This window comes from Danio aesculapii, chromosome 2 (genome assembly GCF_903798145.1).
Source record: "Danio aesculapii chromosome 2, fDanAes4.1, whole genome shotgun sequence".
NCBI classification, from domain to species: domain Eukaryota; kingdom Metazoa; phylum Chordata; class Actinopteri; order Cypriniformes; family Danionidae; genus Danio; species Danio aesculapii.
Genome location: NC_079436.1, coordinates 26,017,646 through 26,044,563, shown reverse-complemented (window position 1 = coordinate 26,044,563; position 26,918 = coordinate 26,017,646). Strand labels below are relative to the sequence as shown.

The 26,918-nt window shown below is 36.2% G+C and overlaps 1 protein-coding gene across 1 annotated transcript in view; it reads right to left on the bottom strand.

The window, feature by feature from the left end:
* Positions 1-6,251: 6,251 nt before the first annotated feature.
* grin3ba (glutamate receptor, ionotropic, N-methyl-D-aspartate 3Ba) overlaps positions 6,252-26,918 on the bottom strand; it is a 103,080-nt gene continuing 82,413 nt past the window's right edge. Inside the window, 7 exon segments of the mRNA XM_056476089.1 lie at positions 6,252-7,720; positions 7,722-7,756; positions 7,759-7,834; positions 7,836-7,923; positions 11,911-11,981; positions 14,096-14,260; positions 23,786-23,937. Of these exon segments, the coding sequence (XP_056332064.1) occupies positions 7,394-7,720; positions 7,722-7,756; positions 7,759-7,834; positions 7,836-7,923; positions 11,911-11,981; positions 14,096-14,260; positions 23,786-23,937 (914 nt within the window). The 3' untranslated portion in view covers positions 6,252-7,393.

Here is a 26,918-nt window from a genome sequence, read left to right as displayed (position 1 = left end):
AGGAACATAAAAAATGGTGTTCTGGAAAATTCTTGCCTTTACTTCAGTCACAAGTGAAATAAATGTTCATCCAGGTGGGTGTTTTTACAGTGAGGACATAATGGCTGTCATGTTGAAGGGTTGTTCTAAGTATAAGTACCCAAAATGGCCACTTCTTTTGGACAATTTTTGCTCCCTTGATTTCATTGTGGCTGGGTCATGTTAAAGGGCTCACCCTAATATGTCCTAATCACTTTGAAGGGTTTTCCTTTTACAGAAAATGCTTCGAAAGAGCTGAAGTTGTAGGTGACTAAAACATATCCCTTAGTCATTTGATTGGATTAGGGCATAGGGAAGAGCCCTTATAACAAAAAAAAAGCAGCTGACAATAAAAAAAATATATCATTTTTAGGTCACAATGGTTCAGTGAAGACCCTTTAACATCCACATAAACTTTAATGTTCTTTATATTGGAAAAGGGATCTTTAGATTCTAAAAATGTTCTTCATGTTATGAGGAATCAAAACTCCCTAGAGGTTCATTGGGAACCAAAAAAATCCATTTTGGGTTGAAAACCATTTTCATTGAACAACATTCACTGAAAACATTTATTATCAACATTATGCCAAAAATTATTTATTTTAAATTAATGAAACTATCAGTGTGTGGACATTCACTATTGTCACAAGGATGAGATGTAAACGGATCCAATAGCAAGTAACAGTTTATTAGCTGAATTGCTAATATTTAATGAATTCTAATGTTTATTAATATTAATATTAAATAATATTTAATAAATGCTAATGTTTATTGCTGAATTACAATATACAAGAAACAAGTGCTGATGGCAACTCTGGTAGCATGGGATGCAAGAATAAGTGGAGGAAGCAGAACGAGACCTGAAATATAGGAACAAACTTTCCTTATGAGTCCTTAAGTCCTAGGTAGCAAAGAATCCTGGCCCAGATTTAGCATAAAGCTGCCACAGAAGGCCTTCATTCGGGTTTGGCAGACGGTGGCACCGTTCTTTAAGGCTGCACACAAGATTTGGGCCATTTGGCCCAAACGTTAAAAATTGATATCTGTGCCAAGTACGTTTGGGCTGTCTTGACCACACATTTAAAATACATTCAAATTATTTTTGAGGTAAAGAAAAAAATACCAATCAGGTCACTTTGAGAAAAGCACATCCACAGTGTGCCGAAAGCGCAATGCTTCATGGGTTTATCAATTTCATGTGAAATCGTGACACATCAGTCTATGTTTGGCCCTTGTATGGAAGCCAGACTTGGTTCAGTCATGTACAGTAATTCACTGCAGCATGTGGGCCAAGCAAAACACGATTGTGTGGGCCAGAGCTGGGCCAGAGAAATTGTGCTCTGTGAGGTAAGTCTCAATAATAGGTTGCAGGTGGCTCCACTGATTATCAGCTGACTGGAACACGTGCTGTTAAGGAAAGGTAAACAAACACAGCCATGCGACAGACATAACAACAAAAGGAGAACACGGATATATGAACCGTGACAACTATAGAATATAAAACGTAAAATGTCTGCACACTTTGTATACTGTATGTTTTGCTTACTGTATATTACAAACATGTTTCAGATGATAAAAATAATTAAATTGTGGGAAAAAATAACAATGGTGTTTAGATTTCATACAAAACAACAAGAGGAATGGTTTTCTTGAACGCATACCTCCTACAAATTTTGGTTTTAGTAACTGTTTGAATTGAATCAGTGTTTTAGTTTACAGTAGTAAACCATACTCCACACAATATGTTAAACTTTTATAATCAATCACTAAATCTATAATTGACTGGTTTTTTGATTGGTAAAGAATGCCATTTATCATTTGCCTTCTACCTAGTTTATATTGAAACAGAATTTAGCCTGTAACACATTTGAACACCAAGACTAGGCTGTGAAATGCTGAGATTAACCATTCACGAAACACCAAGAGTGTTCCTCGTCTGAAGAAACACAGCAGCTCACCGTAATGAGGTCACTGTTCATCAGTCTTCTCTTCTATCAGTCTGAGCGTCTCCTCGTCGGCCCCCTGACAGTCTCCTCTGACATTTTGCTTTAAAAACGCTCTTTGAAGTTTGCTCTGAAAATGAATGTGAAAGCATATCATCTTGCAAGGGTGAACCATTTGACAGCTACAACCAACATTTCAGGCTGCTAAGGGGATAGATCACACAAAATCATTACTCACCCTGTATAATTTTAAGTGCGGATTATTTATAAACTAATTTCGATAGGAGCACGTGCTGGTCCCACATCAGCTTCCACATATTGCGCCAATCAGATGAATACTAACTCACTATTCACTCACTATTAACCAGTTTTTCACTTCCGTTATCTTTCTCTTGATGAAGCCCCCCTTCCACCCTACTCCTCCCCTTCTCCTGATAGAGCAGCTTTGGCAGCCCAGTGGTTAGCACTGTTGCCTCACAGCAAGAACGCCACTGGTTCGAGCCCTTACTTGGCATTTCTGTGCGGAGTTTGCATGTTCTCCCCATGCTCGCGTGGTTTTCCCCGAGTTCCCCAGTTTCTCCCACCATCCAAAGACATACATTACAAGTAAATTGACTAATCCAAAGTGGCATCAAAAGTCAAACTCTTAGCCAGCTATATCTCTCAGCTATTCCTACATATTCACAAGCAGGAGAGTTTTCGAGACCTACCTGAGCTCAAATTTCCCTCTCGCCCTTCATTTGGGAGGGAGCCCTGGGCTCGAGGATATTCTGAGCTCAGGGCTCTCTCTCGTGACAGCATGCCAAGTGTGAACTTTATGGGTTTCTTTCTTCCGTGTAACACAAAAGAAGATATTTCTAAGAATGCAGGTTCTGTCACCCATCCATTTCCATAGTATGAAAAATAAATGACTTTGGAAGTCAATATGTACCAGCTACCAACATTTTCCGAAATATCTTCTTTTGTGCTCAACAGAAGAAAACTTAATACATTTTAAACAAGTGAAGGATGAATAAATGATGACAGAGTTTATATTTTTGGGTGACTATCCCTTTTTAACAGTTGAACAGTTCAGACTTCAGAAATGTACAATTGAATTAGGCATAAATAATAGTAACAGCCACTGGCAGAAATAGTAACTAAAATGACCAATCAAGCAATGTCGAGTGGCAAAACAATAGCTGAAAGAGAAATTGATTTCATTAATAAGTGTTTATTTGAAAATGTTTATTAATAATAGTAAATGCAATGACTCTTTCAGACTTTATAACATTTACATTATATATATATATATATATATATATATATATATATTTATATATAGGAGGCCTGTGACATTTGAGGGTCAGACATCTCGAAACACAATCATACTGTATCACCATTAAAACAAACGAGCAAACAGTATATTTATTCAAATATTAAAACGTGTGGAAAAACTACACCACAGCAAGACAAGTATAGTGGCTTGATCAAAAGTTGAGGTTTGGTCCATGACAGCTTGGTTTGTCGTCTTGGACAGGAAGAGGCCATCTGAATGACATATAAACTGACCAGTCAGAGTTTGTTTTGTATGTCTGCATGGTTATCTGAAATAGATTAAAATATAGAACAATATATGATGCTCCACATATGACATACAGGACAAAAATATTGATATTAAGGCAGACAAGTTGAACAATATAAATCAAGAGTATTAACATTTTTTAAAAATAATTATTTAAAGTAATAGTTGAATATCATACTAATTCATAATTCAAATGAGGGAACTAATTACTACAATATGCAGATTTACTGTAAGTAATTAATTAGGAATTAATTAGAACAACATAGCCACAATTAGACTAAAATGAGCATAATTTGACATAATAATTAGTGGATATTAATTCCCCATTCACAGCTAAGATTGATAACTACATCAGTGTCTACACCAATGGACAATATCATTCTCTTAATGAAAAATGACTTTGTCACCCGTTACTTTAAATGTTTAATCTTTTATATGAATGCTAATGGGCTGTCAGTGTTTAGCATTTTTTGAAAATGATTTCACTAATATAATTTCTCGGTGTCATTATTGTTATACACTTTGATTTAAAAGACAGGTATTCTATTACATTTTGAATGAAATTTGGAACTATATCTGTTTTTGTTAATGTTATACACTGTAAAACCCAAAAGGTTAAGGTAACTCAAACCATTTGAGGAAACCGATTGCAACAAACCATTTATTTTTCAAAAACTAATCCTTATGAGTACTGTGAACTTAATCCATTTGAGTAAATGAAGCAATTTGAGCACAGTAAAACCCAATAAATGAAGAGAACTCAAACCAACCGAGTATTGTAAAACCCAATAAGTTATATCGACCTCAAACCGTTTGAGGAAATCGGTTGATACAAATCATTTGAGTTAAACTAATCTATATGAGTACTATGAACTTACTTAATTTAAGTTAAAGTAATGAGGTTTTAATTAACTCATTACCTTCAACACTGAAATCAAAACTCTTTCAAATGAGTAGAATTAACTTTCAGTCATTTTAAGTAACTACACTCATTTCATTTGATAAAGTGTAGTTCTCGTCTTTTTTGTGAATGGTAACTTTATGCATGTCATGTGTGGGTTTATGTAAAAAAAAAAAAAAAAGAAGAACAAGAAGAAGAAGAAGAATCAAACAGCAGATATCCATCAACGGTTTACACAAACACCTCAAAATAGCAGAAATATATGTTGATATATGATATAAATTTCTGTCTTTCACATACATAATCCCCCAAAATAATCCTCACAAGAATAGCAAGTCAGCTTGCTACTAAAGTCTTGTTTCCACCTGGTATTAAAATGGTTTTTAAGACATGTGAATACAAGAAGTTAGTTGAGATACATTACCTTTCGACCTGGTATTAATGTGTTTTTGTTTTTTCATTGAGACCCTTTCCTTTTATTTCATCACACTTATTGTCAGGAACGCGCTGTGATCAATGAGTTCTACTGAATGAACAAACCCATGTGTCGTGGCTTATGAGTGAGGGAAAAAGCAAGCTAATGAACTGGATGCAGATGAAAACTCCGACTTCACATGTAATCCATGTGTTTTGGGACAATGCAATATCTTGTTTTGATGTGCTTCTCCCCACATGTCCCAAAGATCGTGTTTTAGATCAGGTGCTTGGAGAGGATGTGGTCATTTGTGTCTGTTTGTGCGACATGGTGTTTAAGTCCTAAGTGTACTCCAGTTTGTATGTACATTGTGCAAAGAGTCCACATACAGTGCACATGTGTTGAAATTTCCTAAATTGAGACAATATTTTTAACAATATATAGCCACAGCTCGCACTTCGTACTTTGAACAGTTTTTGCAATACTTAGTTTGTCCACAAGGTGTCAACAGTGAACCAGATTGTTATTTTCACAGACAGAAAAGAAAATTAATGAAGATGGCAAAGACAACTGTTGTGTGAGAACTTTCGAATATGTCCACAACCCTCTAGTGTACGTGTTGAGCACCTGTGTTTATGAACACTAACTGAGTATACTGAGAAAGGCTGCATTTCAACTGTAGGTGCATGCTATCATTTGCATAAAGACCTGAAGTATACTGATCACATTATTTTACAAGTGTGTTTAACATAAAATACTGGGTTATATAAGCTAACTACACAAGTTAAGGTTGGGTTCAGGGCACAAACCTGCAGGACAGATCCTCAGCATCTAATGAGTCCTTGTCAATGATCTCTCGAGCCAGATAGAAACTAGTTTTATGTATTGGTATGATAGGTACCATAATATGTACATGTAAAACAGGATTTTAAAGTAAAATGATACCTGTATACTTTAAAGTATGAAAGCAATTTGAATTACTGTGTTTTATTTACTATTGTACGTTGTCAAGTTCAAAACTATTTTAACTCTGTTTCTAAGTGCCATCCACTTGTGATCAAGACTGACTAACTCATCTTAATTAGGGATGTACCAACATGGGTATTTTGATCAAACTGCTAACCTTTTTATTTAAATGCAGGTAACATTATGGGCCAATAAATACAAATCTTATTGTCGATTATGATAACAATAACAACAAGCACTTATTGGCAGGGCCAGACAGATTCTGTGGAAATATTTAGCTATTTCTGCGCAGAATTTTGTTAAAAATCTGTGGATTTATGCAGAATATCATAACTAAAAACTTAATATAAGAAATAAAAGTAATACCTTTTTAACTTTTATTTAATGTTTACAATACAAATCAAATTAGATCCACTTTACTTGGTAAACAAAGCAAGTCTCCCATATAACATATCTACAAAAGACAGAAAATATTACTTTACAAACTGTATTGTAAATAAATCATATGAATATGTTCATATTAGTCAATAATATTGCTGAAATTAATAAAAAAAAAACTGAATAAATATAAATTTACACACATTTACACAAGTAAATAAACATAATTCATTATGGGCTAAAAATCTGTGGAAATCTGCGCACACAGATTCCGTGTGGACCTTGGCTAATGTTGAAATGACAAGCGATATATTGTCCATCACAAATCTTAAAGGGATAGCTCACCCAAAAATGACATTTTACTCACTGTTTACTGACCCTCAAGCGTCCTCAAACCACTGTGAATTTCTTTCCTCTGGTGAACACGAAAAAGAAGATTTAGAAACATGTAATAATTGACTTCCATACAAGGAAAACAGATGCAATGGAACTTAATGGTAACAGGCATTCAGAATTTTTCAAAATGTGTTCAACCGTAGAAAGAAAGTCAAACAGGTTTGAAACAAGTAAATGGAGAGTAAATGAAGACAAAAGTCTCAGTTTTGGGAAACTATCTCTTTAATACCAGGTGTAAACGCCTCAAACTAAACCCTGAATCGAAAACATTCTTTATACCTTGATTAAGCCGAATGTAAAAAAGAAATGCTGAAAATCCTGAAAGTTGTAAAATATTGCGAATTCTAATTGAATTGAAGAACTTGTTTTGTGTGCAATCTGCATCAGACGGTCAGTGAGTGGACTATGGGTGGTCCGAGGTTGAGACCTGGTCCAGTGTTACTTATCCCTCTAAATAATCCCATTGACTTATTTACAAAATGAAGCAATTTCATGCCAGACGTCTGTGGGTGCAGATATTCACCTTGGCCAGCAGTGAATGGTGCATTAAGTGTCTGTTCTCTGTCCACTTGTCTGGCTTTAAACACACACACACACGCACACACACAAAGATAAATGCTTTCTCTCTCGAGCTGGAAATGAGCCAGACTGCAGGATTACAAGGCGAATCTCCATCACAGAGTGTTCATCCATCACTGCAGCACTCCAGCAGTCATTGAAAAAAGAAGAAGGCAGAAAATAGCACGGCACGACTTCTCAGATGAGAGGATGTCCCTTATCCCCTTATATCCACTGCCGACACTCAGCGAACATCACCTCCCCCTGTTGATGTCTTTGGTCAGGGTGTTGGTGTTGGGATTAGATGTGGAGCTGTTTTGGGACTGACCGAGCCGCTGTCTGACTAGGGTCCTCTGGAGCTCGGCTCGCCTGGCCAGAGCTGCCCTGAGCTGGCCACGGAACTCCTCGATCCTCCCCTGAAGCTCATGCAGCTCCTCTTCCCATGGCGCTGAGTGTCCTGAGCAGGTCAGGGGTGACAGCACCAGGCTGAGACTGGGATTTGGGCCGCCGTTGGAACACAATTGGGTCGGCGGGCTTCCCACCAACCTCTTCGGCCCCTTTCCTTCCGCCCCATGAGGTGGGAGCTTGGAGCTGGTAGCTGTTGAGAGTCTCCAGGTGAAGTGGACACGCTTGTTCTGCTCTTTGGCCTCTCGACCAGCCTTGACGCTCTGATTGTTCCACTTGGTTGTAGTGGGGTGAGGTGGAGGAGGTGGAAGGCGGAGGAGAAGAGGACGAGGGCGGCAGGCGGTGGAGATTACAGTTCTCTGACAGGCACAAGGTGGGACTGAGAGGAACACACAGAGGCAATCAGTTTTACAAGATGCGGCGACAAAGCACTTCGCAAACAGAAGCCTCAATCAATGGAAACACAGAGTCACTTCAGTATGCCATTAATGAAACTGTATCCGCTCAATTTTACAGGAGAGGGCGATATTGATTTGTGTCTTTGTTTTCTAATTTCTTTTATAGCTTTTTTTTGACACTACACTAATTGCACACATTGGATCAAAGCTCAAAGACAACACTGTTATTAGTTACAGTCAGCTGGTCGTTACTTCAAATTTAAAGCAATTTTAATAGTAAGGACTAGCTAACTGTAAATAACCCCATGAAGCCTTCTGTAATATACTATAATATGACACACCAGAACCGTAGCCAGTGTGGTGAAAGGGGTGGTTCTTTTTTCTCAAAAAGTGGATCTTTTTGCAATTATTCAATTCAATTCAATTCAATTCAATTCAATTCAATTCAATTCAATTCTTGTTTATTTATATAGCGCTTTTACAATGTAGATCAGGGGTGTCTAAAGTCAGTCCTGGAGGGCCGGTGTACTGCTGACTTTAGCTCCAACTTGCTTCAACACACCTGCCAGGAAGTTTCTAGTATATCTAGTAAGAGCTTGATTAGCTGGTCCAGGTGTGTTTGATTAGGGTTGGAGCTAAACTCTTCAGGACACCAGCCCTCCATGGCCGAGCGTGGACACCCCTGATGTAGGGCTGTTACTAGATTGGATATGTTTGCGGCCGGAAGTTAACGGAATTATTTCAATTATTTATAAATTTCTCATATATTGTATTTTATTAACGTCTACCCCCTCCCCAACCCTAAACCCAACCGGCACAGAACTAAAAACAGCTGTGGTACCGAGTATTAGTTATGTTACCTATTAAATTACCCAATAAATTTTATTTTTTAACACCTACTTCAACCCACCCTAAACCCAACCGTCGCAGTACTGTAAAAATATTAATTATTGTTATGCAGTGTCATAAAAAAATGCTGCTTTATTAATGTGCATATCGCACTTCCGCCGGCTGCATATCCGATCTAAACCTTCTCTGATGTAGAGTGTGTCAAAGCAGCTTAACATAGTTCTAGTAAAGTCCAGATTTCAGAGTTGAAGTTCAGTTTGGTTCAATTCAGTGTGGTTTAAATTTGTACACAGCTCCACAAGTCCTGATCCGAGCAAGCCAATGCCGACAGTGGCGAGGAAAAAAACTTCACCAATCGACGAAGTGAAGGGAAAAAAATTATATTATTCGCCTTTTTATTCACATTATATTAAATTATATGCCTCATTTTATATTTAATTATGAGGTTTAAATACATTTTAAGCACTATTTTTAGCTGAATTAGCTTGTCAGATGGTCATCATAACCAAAAATATTACAAAAAATATTTACTTAAGATTCAGAATAAAGAAATATGAAAAAATACAAATTTGTTACATCATTTATTATTAGAAAAAATATTTATGAATCCGTTTTAAATGAAACGAGCCTATTGTCATTTATTAGGCATTTACTGTAACTGACCAGCACATTCAACTTACCTCACTCAGAAACGGACCATTTGAATAAAAATAATAATATAATGTAGAGCTTTACGATTTTTCTAGCCCTTCTTGTAAAAATATTATTCAAATTAATTTTAATATGGGCCGCTTTTGGTGCTTCTCACCATTTTATTGCAAATTTTTTTGTTTCAAGCATAAGGTCCAAGATTTAGAATAAAAGTTACCTGTTAAAAACTATTTAAAAACAATACAGTAGTGAAAGATGACTTATCTTACGTCATATTGTATGTTTTCTAGCAGCTGGATGTTGGACTAGCTGAAGTCCTGAGAGAATTCAGCTCAGTCTGAAAGCCTTTTTCGATGGGTTATTTTCACCTATTATGATGGCATAACAGTCAAAATAGGACAATCGAGCTCATGTATGGGACAAATTCTGCACCTTTGTCAGTGAGGGATGGGTCTTTCGAACCACTCGAACCCCCCCTGGATTCAGGCCTGCACATACATTTGAACCCAGCAAGCATTTTTTTGTCTTTAAAAGAAGTTGAATAGATGTATAATTTTGGGCTGTCAGTGAACATCTAATTGACGTCTAAAAATAGCCCAAAACTAGACTGGACATAGAATAGACAAAAATTAATAACTACACATGTGAAATCTGTTTATGATGACTAGTCTAATTTTAGGCTGTTCTAAGACATCTATTAGATTTTTACTGACAGCCCAAATTTAACTTTGTTTTAGCCAAGGCGTCCATGTTTAGACATCTATTAGACGTCTATTAAAAACTAAATTGCTTTGTGGGATAAGACCTTTTAGGCCTTTTAGTGTCATACTAGGGGCCGATGATTGGTGCGACGAGCAAAACACAGATCAAATCATGTAATCCAGTCATGAAAAATGCTCTGGGTAATGCAAAATGTGACTAAATTTGTTATAATTACACCAAGTTTTAAACTCAAACAGTGATATGGACTATTGCTTGTGAATATTAAATTTAAAAATGATAATATCCATAATATTTAAATATAAGTCTGCATGTTCTGAGTCTGTGTGAATGAATAATAGAGTTTAGTTCTCTCTACACACACTAAAGCACATGTGATGCTTGTGATATTGTCAGTCACTGCCATCTTACTATTTGACGACATTAAATGCAGTAAAGCATGTATATCAGGAAAAAATGTAATGTAAATTGGGGTGTAAATGTAATCATTCTAAAACAAATTCCTTTCATTCATTCATTTTCTTTTCGGCTGAGTCCCTTTATTAATCAGGGGTCACCACAGCAGAATGAATGACCAGCTTATCCAGCAAATGTTTTACACAGCGGATGCCCCATGCAGCTGCAACCCATCACTGGGAACACCCATACACACTCATTCACACACACACATACTCTTCGGACAGTTTAGCTTACCCAATTCACCTATAGCGTATGTCTTTGAACTTGTGGGGGAAACCGGAGCACCCGGAGGAAACCCACGCAAACACAGGGAGAACATGCAAACTCAACACAGAAATGTCAACTGACCCAGTAGAGGCTCGAACCAGCGACCTTCTTGCTGTGAGGCGACATCGCTACCCACTGCACCACCTAATTCCTTTCAGAGTGTGCAAAGGTGTTTCTTCCTTGAGTATGAGCTCCATATTCTAACTGAGCCACAAAATATGACGTATTGAATACGAAGAGCCATGCCTTCAGGACAGATCCTCAGCAACGAAATGAGTCCTCTGCAATGATCCCTCCAGCCAACTCGAACATGTTATGCCAGGACAGACTGGGACCAGCAGTTCTATCATGAAGGAAGCTCACCGTGCTAAAGGCCACTGATAAATCGGTCATCTAAACTGGCTAAAAGGCAGCTCTTCTTTCTTTGTTTGCTTAGACAGGAGGAAAAATGGCCTCCTGATTTAGCCTGGTTTCTTCCAAGAGTTTTTTTCTACATTTCTTCTCCTATTTTCCTGATGATCTCAGTGAAGCTGCTTTTACACACTCTGTATTGTACTGTATAAAGTGCTAAACAAATAAAGGTCAATTGAAATTTAACACAAAACAATTGTAAACTTAAAACACCCCATAAAAAAGAGAAAAGTTTACATTTTTTTTCCCATTTTATAAAGCATTTCTGTTTCCCCCCATAATATAGTATTAAGCAAACCAGCTTAATAATAAACCAGCTTGAATAAATAATTAAATGCAAATCAAACAGTAATATGAAAGTATTTTTATACTGCATATTATTAACGGTTATACAGTTAAATGCAAGCATGGTGGTCATTATATTAAGTTATCTGACTACAGGATGCCATTAACAACTCCAAAAAATTGGCCTATTCTATAGACGCTTAATAAATAACTATAATTTGACATTAATAATGGTGTAAAATTCATTGAGGATAATTACTGTGTTCAATGATCCTTTTGAGAATTATGGTAATGGTCGAATTCGTTATGCAATAACCATAACTTACCATCTGTCACTGCTCTCAGCCTCTGACTTCCTTTCATCATCACAACCCATATTTAATGCACGGTGGATTTTCTGTAAAAAATGTAAATAATAAAATGCCACAAATAAGAAGTCAGTGCTGTGTGTGTGCATTTTTGCATGTATGTTTATATAAAGCTATGGGGAAAATAAGAAACCATTTATACAACCATTTTGACAAAATAAATAAATATATTTTTGTTTTATTCTGTAAACTGCTGATGACATTTCCTATAACAAAATGGTGACATGCTTTCAGATAATCTTTTTACTTCAGAAGAGCTAAGAAATCAATATTTGGTGGGTGTGAGACAAAATCACAACAATTATATAACAATTTCAACAAAAAAATTATAAATAAATAAAAAATAACTTGACTTCTTTCTTCTGTTGAACACAAAAGAAGTTGTGAAGAAAGCTAAATACTTGTAACCATTGACATTGAGAATTATAAGGTTCTATCTGACATTTTTGTCAAAACTTTTACTTTTACATTATGTGATTTTTTTGTATAAGTTGATTATTTTTTAAAACTTTTTATTTATTTAAATTTTATCTACAAAGTCGAACTGTAGCTTGGCTCTATAAATTTCTTTCTGTGAGCCAATCAGCATTTCAAATGCACGCACGAGGATCAGATTTCTTTGTCATTTCACCACATTGCTACGTTGACAGCAGGAAGGACCAGAAAGAAACAAAAAATTGTTTCTTCTCAAAATTGCTTTTTGACATTGAGATAAAAAAATTGACATTGAGTTGAAATTTTTTGACTTTGAGATGAATTTTTTTGACATTGAGATGAAATTTTTTGACATTGAGTTGAAATTTTTTGACATTGAGATGAATTTTTTGACATTGAGATGAAATTTTTTGACAATGAGATTAATTTTTTTTGACATTGATATACTTTTTTTGACATTGAGATGATTTTTTTTTGACATTGAGATACATTTTTGACATGGAGACATTTTTTGACACTGAGATGACTTTTTTTTGACATTGAGATACATTTTTGACATTGAGATGAAATGTTAAATTTGACATTGTTGAAAAAGAAACAGTTATCAAAAAATTATATATAATAAATGTAAAATATATTTTTATTTGTGTCTATATAGTCAGTGAAACATTTTCAGTATTTATTAAACCTTGTTAAACAACTCATTTGCTCATTGTCTATTTTCTTTTAAAGTCTTTAAATTTGATATTAAGCCTCGATAGGCAAATACTTAATTTCGTTGATGGGGCATATAATTCAATAAATATAATTCATTAATCATATAAAGCATACTTTAATAAATATTACCATATTATTTACATAAAATTAACATCTGCACTGGACAAAATATTCAGCACAGTCTTGTATGTTTATTTAACAAGAGAAAATATTCATCCTAAACATTAAATAAAAGTTATAGAGAGCAAAAAAAATTACTTTCTCAAACATCAACATTGTTACAAGACCTATCTTAATTTTTTAATTAAAATAATAAGCAGACTGATTGTATTTGTTGAAAAGCAATGCTTTAATGAATGATCTGCCAGATAGAACCTTATAATTCCAAGTGGAAAATGGCTTTTCAGAATTAGAAGGTTCTATCTGCATTTGCCCTGTTTGTTTTACCCCAATTTGCAAATTGAAGAGAATTTTGATCATTTACATTTAGAGTAGATTTAGGGTCTCTGTCATGTTAATGTGTGAAACAGAACTGTCACACACATATTGTTTGCTTTATGGAATAACAACTTTGAAGCTCAATATCTCAAAATCATTTAGAACGCAGAAAGAACCTTATAATTCCAAGGTGACGAAGTGGTCACCTTGGTTTTTAGCTTTCTTCAAAATATCTTCTTTGTTGTTCAACAGAAGAAAGAAACTCGTGAGTAGTATGTATAAAAATAATGAGTAACTTTTCATTATTGGGTGAACTATTAACAAAGAGCTTGTTGAATTTCAAGTGAGTTTTCAATGTTCTAACACTAGAGGGAGCTAATGCCCGTTTTATTACAAGAACATACCTCACGGCATTATCACACAAACATAATTTTACGAAACAAACTAAAGCAAAATAATTGAGTTCACTGGCATTACTATATCATTATCATATCATTATCTTTCATGCACTCATCGTCTTGTGAATGTTATTTCAGCATGTGTTTGAGTTCACCTGGCTGGTGTGGAGCCAGTATTTGAACCTCTGCTGGTGACGGAGGTGAGGCAGGATGAATCTGAAGAAAGCGTGTTCCCCCAGAAGAGTGAGTAAAGCTCCTGCTACCCCGACACACAACAACACGAACAGCCCAGAGAAATGCTGGATGCCCATCTGCAGAGTCTGCACACACACACACGCACACAATAATCGATAAAACACAGAAGCACACAAGAGAAAATCACAGCCTATTACAGATCTGTTGTTGACTCAAGCATTCCCTAAGAGGGAATATTATTTTTAACAGTAAAGTACATAACTCTATAAAATCACGAACATATCATATAATATCAAATACAAATCATTGTGAAGAATATTTAGTTAATTGATTCAATTTTGTACAATTTCATAATTTCACAGTGCTGATCAACAATCTGAATGCAAAAAACAACTAATCATATAAAACAAAGAACAAAATTAGTAACAAAGATATTATCACAATTAATTAACAGCATTTACTTCAGACCATAAGCTATTTTAAAAAGATAATGTATGTCTTTAATATTTTAAATCAGAATCAGAAAGAGCTTTATTGCCAGGTATGTTCACACATACTGTAAGAGGAATTTGTTTTGGTGACAGAGCTTCTACAGTGCAACAGAATTACAGAGACAGGACAAAAAAAAAACATAATAAATAAATTTTAAAAACAAGTTTTTTAATTGACAAGTATATGTACAGGTATATTACTATTTACAACGTTAAACTGTATGTGCAGCTGTTATGTACAAATTGGCATGTAAAGTATGCTAAAATAAATAAGTGTATATGTGTATAAAAAGTAGTGATGTTGCATCACAATCACTATCATCAAGTGTTCATGACAGGGATTAAAGGAATGCTGCTTGAAAATAGACATTTTTTTAAACAAAATTAATAGTTAAATATATATTTTCATCTCTTCAGAAGATCTGGCAGGAGCACTTTGATGAATTGCATTAATGAAATGCATTAGACCATTAGCATCTTGCTCAAAAATTTCAAAAAGAGTTCAGATAATTTATGAGTCAAGCTTTAAATAGGTAGATTATAGAAACTCTTAGGTCAGTTTTGAGTGAGATGTTAATGGTCTAATCCGATTTAATGATCTGCTAAGATAAGCTAAGCTAAGCTAAGCTAAAAGTGCTTCTGTCAGACGCACAAGATCAGCTGAATGAATTCAAAAACTCAACTGTTTAACCCTAGGGGAGCTATAAAAGTAGGCTATTTTCAAAAAAAAGTGAAGTGTTCCTTTATAAACCTGAAAAGAGGAGGCTAACTTTATACACAGTGACAACTTGTTCCACAGCTGAGGCGCTACTACTGAAAAAGCACGTTCGTCCTTAAGTTTTAAACACATCAAAGGTATCAGCAGCAGTAGTTGGATGACCTTAAAGGCCTGTTAGTGACAAGAAATGAGAGGATAAATAGGGTGCCAAACCAGCCATAGATTTTAAAACAAAAAGTAAATTCTATGGGAGGCCAAAGGGATTTAAAAAAACAAGAGTAATACTCTCTCTCTCTCCTTGGACCCTGTTAAACGTCTGGCCGCAGCATTTTGTACCATCTGGAGATGAGCTAAACACGATTGACTAATACCTAAATATAAAGAGTTACAATAAACCAACCTTGATGAGATAAATGCATGTACAGCAGTCTCTTAGAGAAAAGAAAGAAAAGGTTTTATTTTACCAATAATTCATTCATTCATTTTTCTTTTCAGCGAAATGAACCACCAACTTATCTAGCATATGTTTTTACAGCAGATGCTGCAACCCAGTACTGGGAAACATCCATACACATTCATACACTACGGCCAATTTAACTTACCCAATTCACCTGTAGCGCATGTCTTTGGACTGTGAGGGAAACCGGAGCACTCAGAGGAAACCCATGCGAACAAGGAAAACATGTAAACTCCACACAGAAATGCCAACTGACCCAGCCGGGACTCGAACCAATGACCTTCTTGCTGTGAGGCAACAGTGCTAGCCACTGAGCCACTATGAGCCAGCAATAATTCTAAGTTGAAAAAAAAAATGCAGATTCTGGATCTGCTTAACACATTTGAGTGCCAGATCATAAATTATCCTCAAATTCGGAGCACAGGTTCCTACTGTTTGTGTTTATGTTTGCAACATAATGTTTTAGAAAGGGTAGCAGCACATTCAGAACACCCAAAGACCATTACTTCAATATTGGAATAGTTTCATTGCAAAAAAGTTTTGCCATCCAAGTTTTATCTTCATTCACACAGCCAATCAGAGACTGGAAAGATATACTGTTGCAGGTTGCCTTGGAGGATAGAGCTGCACATCATCTCCATAAAGATCACCTATTCATTCATTCAATAATTTTCCAGCTTAGTCTCTATTTTAGAGGTCGCCACAGCAGAATGAACCCCCAACCATTCCAACATATGTTTTTTTACGCAACGTATGGCCTTCCAGCTGCAAACCAGTACTGAAACATCCATTCACACTCATTCTTACACACTCATATACTACAGCCAATTTAGCTTATTCAATTCACCTATACCGCATGTCTTTGGACTCGTGGGGGAAACCGGAGCACCTAGAGGAAACCCACACCACACGGGGAGAACATGCAAACTCCACACAGAAATGCCAAGTGGTCCAGCTGGGACATGAACCAGCGACCTTCTTGCTTTGAGGCAACAGGAACCACTGAGGCACCGTGCCACCATAAGATCATCTATAATTAAGTTGTTGTTTTTTTTCATTGATGACACACGACACAAGTTTTATCCTGACTCTGATTCTTCAAAAAGTTCATAGAGGGTGTAAATAAATCCATTTAAATCAAGTGGATTATTACAAGTCGTCTTTTATGCCCATTGACTGACACCTCCTTGGTGTGCATGAACAAACATTGGTACCTGGGCAAGCTCAAAAATGCCATATGGCATGCAAGAATGAACCTCACTGGATGTTGTGTATCAAGAAAGCACATTTGAGCTCCTGTGACTACATTTTAATGCCTGTTTACTGATCTATTTTCATTTGGGAATGAAGTCTGTCCATCAAACCATGCCTTTTCAGAAGACTTGGATTATAATTTCAATTATTTCAATTAATATGGATTTTTATTTACTGTATTTATTTATTTACTGTATTTATTTATTTATTTATTTATGTATTTGTTTGTTTGTTTATTTAATTATTTATTTATTTCAATAATTCCTTCATTCATTCATTTATTTGTTAATTTATTTATTTATTTTATTTAATTTATAAATATTTTTAATGAACAGAGTTCTGGTTTCACAAACTTTTAATGGAGATACTAAAATCGCTAAGAATTCATAAAAAAAATAGGTTCATTTTCTTCCATGGTAAACAAAAGTCTTATAATTTTGGATCAACATGAGGGCAAGTAATAGTGAGTTGTGATATTGCAACTATTAAAAAATATATATTAAAAAAATAAAGTAAAAAATATTTATTGAGCAGCTAATCAGCTAATTCAATATTGAAAAGGATCATAAAGACTGGAGTAATGATGCTGAAAACATTAAAATCAAAAAATAAATATGTTATTTTTTATTGCAAGCACAAATACCTTTGATCCCTATCAAAGAACCTTGCTGAGCACAAGAACATTTATGTTAAAAAATAAATGAAAACAGAAAAATATCTAGGCCTATAGCTAGATCACAAGACATACAAGATTTATATTAGATACACTAACGAAAATGAATAATTTTGACTGAGATGATGTTGCTCTCAGAAATTACTAGTACATTTCACAAGTAATTAAAAAGAAACAAAGTAACACATGACATTTGAAAGCAGAAAGACTGAAATAGAATTTTCAATAATCTTTTTCTTTCATTTTTTTAAAGAGTGTACTAGCTGGGAATATTAAAAGGGCCGTACTGAGGCATAAACCTTCACCGCTTGGATATATAAGACCAGCCTGACCAAGCACTGAGGGTTTAACTCCACCGGCTACTATTGATAGCCATTTTAAAGTAGCAGATGATGCAATAGATCTTTTGTGTGAGCAATGTATAAATCACAATAATACTTCATTTTATAGTAGATGTTTTTTACTAGCGCTCTTTTTTTTTTCTTCTTTTTCTTAAATGTGAATCCCGCCGGTTAGCTTTCTCCAGGCATTATAGACCTGACCCTTGGTTATTTCCCCCACCAGGTTTTAAAATCCCCAACATACACAAAGAAATCCATCATTCCCCAGCAATAGCTTTGATCTGGAGGGAGAAGGAGTCCTGCTGACTAGAACTAATCAGAATTTTATAAAGTATCACCATTATAATTTAAATTAAAGTCATGCTGACTTCATGTTCCACTTCCTGTCGCTCATATGTGACACTGTAATGCTATATAAGAGTGCACACACTGAGACCGCAGTCTGTGTGCCTGTGTGTTCATTCTCACCACATAAGAGAATTGGCTACAGCCCTTTATCATGATGTCATTTCCCAAGAGAGTGTTATTGGACGCGATAGTGGCTAAAAGCACACGCATGCATATACATACTGTACATTCCATGGCCAGATGAAGTGTTCACTGCACTCCAGGCCGGCTGCTCTGATTTAATTCCAATAATGTGTCAATGCTTTACTCTAAGGTTCTGCATGTTAAGAAGATTAGTTATGGATTTCTTAATCTTGGCATGTGCATAATAATAATGTATAAATTAAAATGATTACATTTTGAATACACATTACAAACGAATCAGTAAGTGTAAAGTAAGCCAGCATATATACCGTTGAAGTCTAAATTTTTAGCCCCCGTTTATTTTTTCTTCAAATTTCTGTTTAACGGGGAGATTTTTTCAACACATTCTAAACATAATAATTTTAGTAACTCATTTCTAATAACTGATTTATTTAATCTTTGCCATGATGACAGTAAATAATATTTGACTAGATATTTTTCAAGACACTTCTATACAGCTTAAAGTGACATTTAAAGGCTTAACTAGGTTAATTAGGTTAACTAGGCAGGTTAGGGTAATTAGGCAAATTATGGTAAAACGATGGTTTGTTCTGTAGATTATAGAAAAAAATTGCTTAAAGGGGCTTATAATTTTGTCCTTAACATTTTTTTTTTCATTCTAGCTAAAATAAAACAAATAAGACTTCATCCAGAAGAAAAAATATTATCAGACAATACTGTGAAAATTTCCTTGCTCTGTTAAACATCATTTGGGAAATATTTAAAAAAGAAAAAAATTCAAAGGGGGCTAATAATTCTGACTTCAACTATATACACATATACATACACATATACATATATACACATATACATATATATACACACACATATACATATACACATATATATATATACATATACACATATATACACATATACACACACACATATATATATATATATATATATATATATATATATATATATATATATATATATATATATATATATATATATATATATATATATATATACATATATATATATATATATATATATATATATATATACATATATATATATATATATATATATATATATATATATATATATGTGTGTGTGTGTGTGTGTGTGTACTGCTCAAAAACAAAGGTACTGCTCACTAAAAATAACACATCCAAGATCTGAATGAATGAAATATTCTTATTAAATACTTTGTTCTTCACATTGTTGAATGTGCTGGCAACAAAATCAAACAAAGATTATCAAAGGAAATCAAATGTATTATATTATATTATATTATATTATATTATATTATATTATATTATATTATATTATATTATATTATATTATATTATATTATATTATACTTTTTTGCGTAATGTCCTTAAAACAAGTCAAAATGACTAACAATGCCTGGGCATGCTCCTGATGAGGTGCAAAAACATCAGCCAGAAAGCATAGGAACTGAGAAATGGTCTGTGGTCACCACCTGCAGAACCACACCATTATCGACGGTGTCTTGCAAATTGCCTATAATTTCCACCTGTTGTCAATTCCATTTATACCACAGCATGTGAAACTGATCGTCAATCAGTGCTGCTTCCTAAAGCCGCAGTCACACTAGAGTTTGAACTTGAGAAATTTTGTTGTATGGTGCTGCAAAAAGGTCTGGGATTAAACAAGATGATCAGACATTAATAAGGGTGAGCAATTGGTGCATTTTTTACATTTCTGTAAAGAGAGGTCATGATTTGATCTTCGATTAGTTTCACGCAGCCACGTGATGCGATTACAGAAGTCACATTTAAGATCTGATTTCTTTAAAAATCAACGATCTTCACTGCCTGTTAGATATACGATATGAAGTGGGTCTCAGATCGGACAAGCATTGCATTAAATTCCATTCCCCCCACCCTCCCACCCCGACATGTCTTTAAAATATGACAGTTTATTTTATCCCAGTATTTTCTATGGATTTTTTTGCGCTAGCCTATTGCTACTGACGGCGCTAGTGGTTACAACGGTCTTTCATATTGTTTTACACTTGAATAAATAAGTGAATGCTTAAGTCTATTTAACTGAATGTATTGTAATTACATTACAACATCGATGCTGTAAAAACATCCTTGTGAAATTAAAAATAGTCTTTAATATAAATAGTCTAAAGCTTTCACCGGAAGTTTATCGTTGGCTTTAAAACTATAGCTATGCATAGAGCACATTAACATACCTATATTGTATCAAACAATTAAACCTCAACATAAAGCTACGGTCACACTGGGCTTTGAGTGTGCGAAATTCTGTCGTGCGGCGCTGCGAAAAGGGGCGGGATTAAACAAGTTTATTAGATATTTAAAAAGCGAGTGATTGCTCCATGTTTTAAATTTCTGTCCAGAGAGGTCATGTTTTGATCCTCGATGGTCTCAGCAGTCAAGTGATGCGATTTCGGTCGGTCAGAGTTCACTAAGCTTGAACTTTGCACCGCAGCAACCTGCGAAACTTGACGCATGACCCTGTGTTTCCGGTCTGACGCATTCGCATGCCTATGAATGCAAGTCTATGGGAGGAAAAATCAAGTGTGACAGCAGCTTAAATGAAGTCCCTGCTTTGCAATAACACAGTTTGTCCAGTCCTATACAGAAAAAACTAAAGAACATCAAACACGCTTACTGTTAGAATCACACATTATGCTTTTTTTGTACATGAAAATATTACAAAGCCACACATTTTATGTGTGTTTTATCTGTAAAACATGTGGTTTAACATTTGACGCTCATGTGGAATGGTCAAACTATGTTATTAGTGCTTTAGTGCAGACTGTAATTTAGTCCCGGATTCAAACCAACAAAAGTCAAACCAGTAGTGTAGAAAAGATTTACAAAAAACAAAAACTAATAAAAAAAATTCTGTCATCTTTAAATGCTCCACTATTGACCATATTCTTCAATGCGGAAGTGCGCTCGTTTTTGCGATTGTTTTAATACTTCCGATTCAGTCGCCTGTGGGTGAAATGACTAGGAATAATAAACGGCAGAAAATGGTCAAACTACTTGCTCTACAAACAAGTGTTTGCATGACTATACAGACAAAGCAGAATAATATAATGAGAAAAAGTCAGTTTGCAACATTAAGCAGCATAACATAGTGATGGTGAAATGAAGCTTTCTGAACCAGTGAAGTGCTCGACTCAATTGTATTGAAAAAGGTTCGTTACTCGAAGCTTTCTAAATCAGAGCTTGATGAGGACTTCTTCTGGTTAAAGTGTGGGAAAGCACTGTGTTACAATAATGTCAAATGTTCACAACTAACTCATTCATGTAGTAATACAACAACAGTAATATCAACAAATAACTCAATTACTGTAGTTTTTACACATAAGGTATATTACATTACACCACAGATGACTGTAGTAAAATCCAAGGTATTCAAATGCATTTACATCTTATTCCAACTAGTCCTTCACCCACCCACTCATTCCAAGCGGAGATCGAACCAGCGACTCCTGCATGGGAGGCGAATGCACTAAGGAGGAGGCTGTGTGAGTGAAACTTTCGGGTTGCGCTCGCCAGCTGGTCTCCGTTAAACACTATACTACCATATGCAGTGGTTTTCTTTAAAGATAGTTGTAAAAAATACGCTAATACACTGTAGTATGGTTCAAAACCTTTTTACTATAAATTACTATTGTATTTTAGTTTAATTACTGGTGTGTGGGACCGGTGCAGTACTTTGAAACAGTAGAAACGTATATAATCGACGCCTAACCTCTAGCAATACACTTTACTAACCCAGGGTGTTTAAACCTTTAAATCAAACTTCGAAGCAGTCACGTGGGTATAGATGAAAGTGAAGCTTCAGACGTCACTGATCACGTGATGATGGCTAAGCGAATCAAGCTCCGGTACACTGCTTCACTGCGAGATGTATCGTTTTTTGATACATGCTTCGAAGCCTCTCCGCACAACGTCACATCACTAGCATAACAAGCTGTTTTTAACCTCTAAAAATGAATGGAAGTGAATGAGACCGGAAGTCTCGAGCCAAAATGATTCAAATGGCTGCGCCCGCTTGTACGTGGAGAATAAGGTGAATACTAGCTGAATGTTTTTATTCACGTTTCACTTAAAGATGTCTAAATCATCTAAAAAGATGTTAGTTTTATCAAACGTACAGACACTGCCTATATGCTACAGAGAGCGGTGCTATTAATATGTAAACACATCAAATTTAACAAGCTGAACCTTCAGTCATACCTTCAATCCTGATAATATTAAAAAAGCAACAATACTCCCACGTTAAGCTTTGAAGGTGCGCTCTTTTAGACAAACATTTGTTCTCGGATTCAAACAGTCTGTTGGCACACAGAAGGACTGCTTCATCTGCGATCAACAAAGTATTATTAAAGCACAAATGCTGCCATTTGTTTATTCATAATTAAATTTTTCATTTATTTTGGAGAGCAGGCCAGACGCAGCACTTAATGTTGGATTGTTGCTTTAAATTCGCTTTCATCCCCGCATCTTTGTATCTGGCGACGAACCAAGATGCCGTTTGAAGAATTCTGGCTAATTTAATTAAGCCTGAATTACGTGGAGGAGATAAAATGCTGCTTTCCTTCTGTAAACAGCTCGAGAATAAAGATTCAAAGGGGACGTCGGAGTGCGAGAAGCTCACAGTCGATCCTGTCCACTTGTTTACAGAATTTATTGCACAGCAAAGTAGTGGTTTTACAGCATGGTGTCTGCGCTGACAGGAAAGCTTGGCTTCGGGAGAGAGCGAGCGTGAGATGAGTTCCAGCTGGCACGGTGGCCGGAAACAAATGTCATTGCTCGTGCTCATGAAGTCCCCCATTCATAACCACAGCTAGGTAATGAAGCCAGACTGTACGAGACAATGTCTTACAGGAGCGCTACAACTCCTGGGAGGTTATTGACTGAGGCTCCATTGATGGAGTGCTGGCGGCTGCTGCTCAGAGCCTCAGGTGTGTGGGGCGGCACAACTGACATGAAGCCCCTCGGGAATGAAAATGGATTGCGGAGGCTCGGCATCGCTCTGACAGAATGGCTATTAAACTGCAGGAGACAGTAATTCCAAACAAAAGGATTTTTCAGAGGGAAAAGAGCCCATCGGACTCGTCGGGGAACTTGGTCAAGGGCACAAGCAGCTCGCTGGGCTGTGAACAGAAACCGATGCACACACATTTAGCACACACCCGCACACTTGCTTTTTTTTGATGGCTCACCTCTGTCACAGCAAAAACCCTCTTGCCACAGGGAACCACTTTATACCACTTGTCGTGAAGCATGTCCATGTAACCATCAGACTTGTAGCGGCTGACGTACTCGGAGACGTTGCGTGTGAGAGGGGAGTTCTGGGGCAGACCGATCCCGTAACCTGAGAAAACAAACAGTCAAAACAACAACTTCACACAGACAGCTCCGGATATGGTTGGTGCATTTAGATGTATCTGGAAATCATGTTTCATAATGCTGTCTGTCTTTTAGTTTATGTACTAATTCCCTCGATTAATTAATGCCTTATTACCTGCTTATCATTAAGATATTGGCTGTTTATTAGTCCTCATAAAAGTATGATCTTTCTTTGCCTCCATTTTTCTAACCAATACCTAAACCCAACTACTACCATACAGATTATTAAAAGTCTTAGTTAATGGTTTATTAAAAGAAAGTGTCACATTTTTTGGCACGCTAATGTGCATTAATTCATGCTTAACTATGGCACAGATAATTATGGTGGCTTGAGAAAGACAACATACTGTTATACTACTTAAACTATATGCTTCTCCTCCTAGACCATTCATACTACAACCACTAAACTAACTCCAAACCTCCAGATATAAGTTGCTATATCTTTTCCAACTTATCCGACTTACAGTTTTCAAAAACTGACCTGGAAATTTGGAAAGGTCCCATTGACTTAACATTGGACCAAACTTTATGACCTCATAACTCTGCCCCAGACTTAAGATTGGGCTCATTTAACTCAGACTACCAATCTGCCAATCACCGATGACCTTTCAACTTACTAGCCACACCCTAGCAACCACTTACAGCACCCTAGCAACTGTCCCATGGACATCCATTAAAAAAACTGCCATTGACTCTACATTAGACATACTAACAACATACCAATTCATACTAAAAACAAACTAACAAACATACTAATCATACTAGCAACACGCTAATTCATACAAAATTTATGCTAACAACATGCTAGTTTATACTAGAAACATGCTAGCAACATCCTAATTCATACTAGAACCATGCTAATTTATGTTAGCAACTGCCTAGCAACTACTCAGAACATCTTAGCAACAGCCAAGCAATGTCTTAGCAACTGCCTAACAACCACTCAGAACATCCTAGCAACCATCTAGCAACAAATTAGCAATGACCTAGAACACCTTAGCAACTGCCTAGCAACACCTTAGCAAACACTTTAGCAACCAGCTAGCAATACCTTGCAATCATCTAGCAATGCCTTAGCAACTGCCTAGCAACTGCCCAGCAACCACTCAGAACACCCTAGCAACCACCTAGCAACACCTTAGCAACCGCCTAGCAACACATTAGCAACCAGCTAGCAACTCCTTAGCAACTACTTAGAACACCCTAGCAACCACCTAGCAACACCATAGCCACCGCCTAGTAACCACTCAGCACACCCTAGCAACACCTTAGCAATGACCTAGAATACCTTAGCAACCACCTAGCAACACCTTAGAAACCGCCTAGCAACCAATACGAATACCCTAGTAATACCTTAGCAATGACCTAGAACACCTTAGCAACTGCCTAGCAACACCTTAGCAACCGCCTAGCAACTAACCAGAACATCCTAGCAACACCTTAGCAACGACGTAGAACACAGCAACTGCCTAGCAACATCTTAACAACCACCTGGCAACACCTTAACAACCACCTAGCAATGCCTTAGCAACCACCTAGCAACCAATCAGAACACCCTAGCAACCACCTAGCAACACCTTAGCGCTGCCCTAGAAACACCTTAGCAACAAGCTAGCAGCACCTTAGCAAACACCTAGTAATGCCTTAGCAACCACCGAGCAACACCTTAGCAACCGCCTAGCAACCACTCAGAACACCATAGTGACCACCTAGCAGCACCTTAGCAACAACCTAGAACACCTTAGCAACCACATATCAATGCTTTAGCAACCCTTCAGAACACCCTAGCAACCACCTAGCAACATCTTAGCAGCCACATAAAACACCATGTAGCAAGACCTTAGAAACAGCCTAGCAACCACTCAGAACACCTTAGCAACCGCCTAGCAACACCTTAACAACCATTCAAAACACCCAAGCAACGTCTTAGCAACCACCTAGCAACCACTCAGAACACCCTAGCAACCACTCAGAACACCCTTTCAACCACCTAGCAACACCTTAGCAACCACTCAGAACACTCTAACAACCATTCAGAACACTCTAGCAACCACTTAGCAACACCTTATCACCTTATTACTTTTCTAGTTAGGACTTCATGTATGTTCATGATTAGAGGCTAGAGCATTAACAACAAAAGATGTTTTGAAGAATGTTAGTAACCTGTAAGCATTGACTTCCATAGTAGGAATAATATTGAAGTCAATGTTTACAGTTTTCCAACAATTTTCTAAATATCTTATTTTATATTAAACAGCATAAAGCAAATAATAGGTTTGTGAGAAGTGAAGGGTGAGAAAAAATAACACAATCATTATCACAATCACACAATCATAAATAAGTGTCACTATTACTTGGTGAATCTGGTGAATTAGGTGATTGATTTTTGAAAATGTTGGAAACTAATTTTAAGAAATATGCTTGAAATCATGAATATGAGCCAGTTGCCAAATGTATTTAGGGAAGTGTGGTAAATAATGATAAATTAATGTGTTAATTTGTTAGACAAACTTGCAGATGTCTAATTTAATTTTCAAACATTCATTAATTTTCTTTTCGGCTTAGTCCCTTTATTAATCAGGGGTCGCCACAGCGGAATGAACCGCCAAATTATCCAGCACATGTTTTACGCAGTGGATGCCCTTCCAGCAACCCAACACCAGGAAACAGTCATACACACTCATTCACACACATACACTATAGACAATTAAGCTTATTTAATTCACCTGTACTGCATGTCTTTGGACTTGTAGGGGAAATCGGAGCACCCGGAGAAAACCCACACAAACACGGGAGAACATGCAAACTCCACACAGAAATGCCAACTGACCCAGCCGGGGCTGGAACCAGCAACCTTTTTGCTGTGAGGCGATTGTGCTACCCACTGCGCCACCATGATGTTATGACTAAAACATTGTTACTGTATGTTCACCCAAACATGAAATG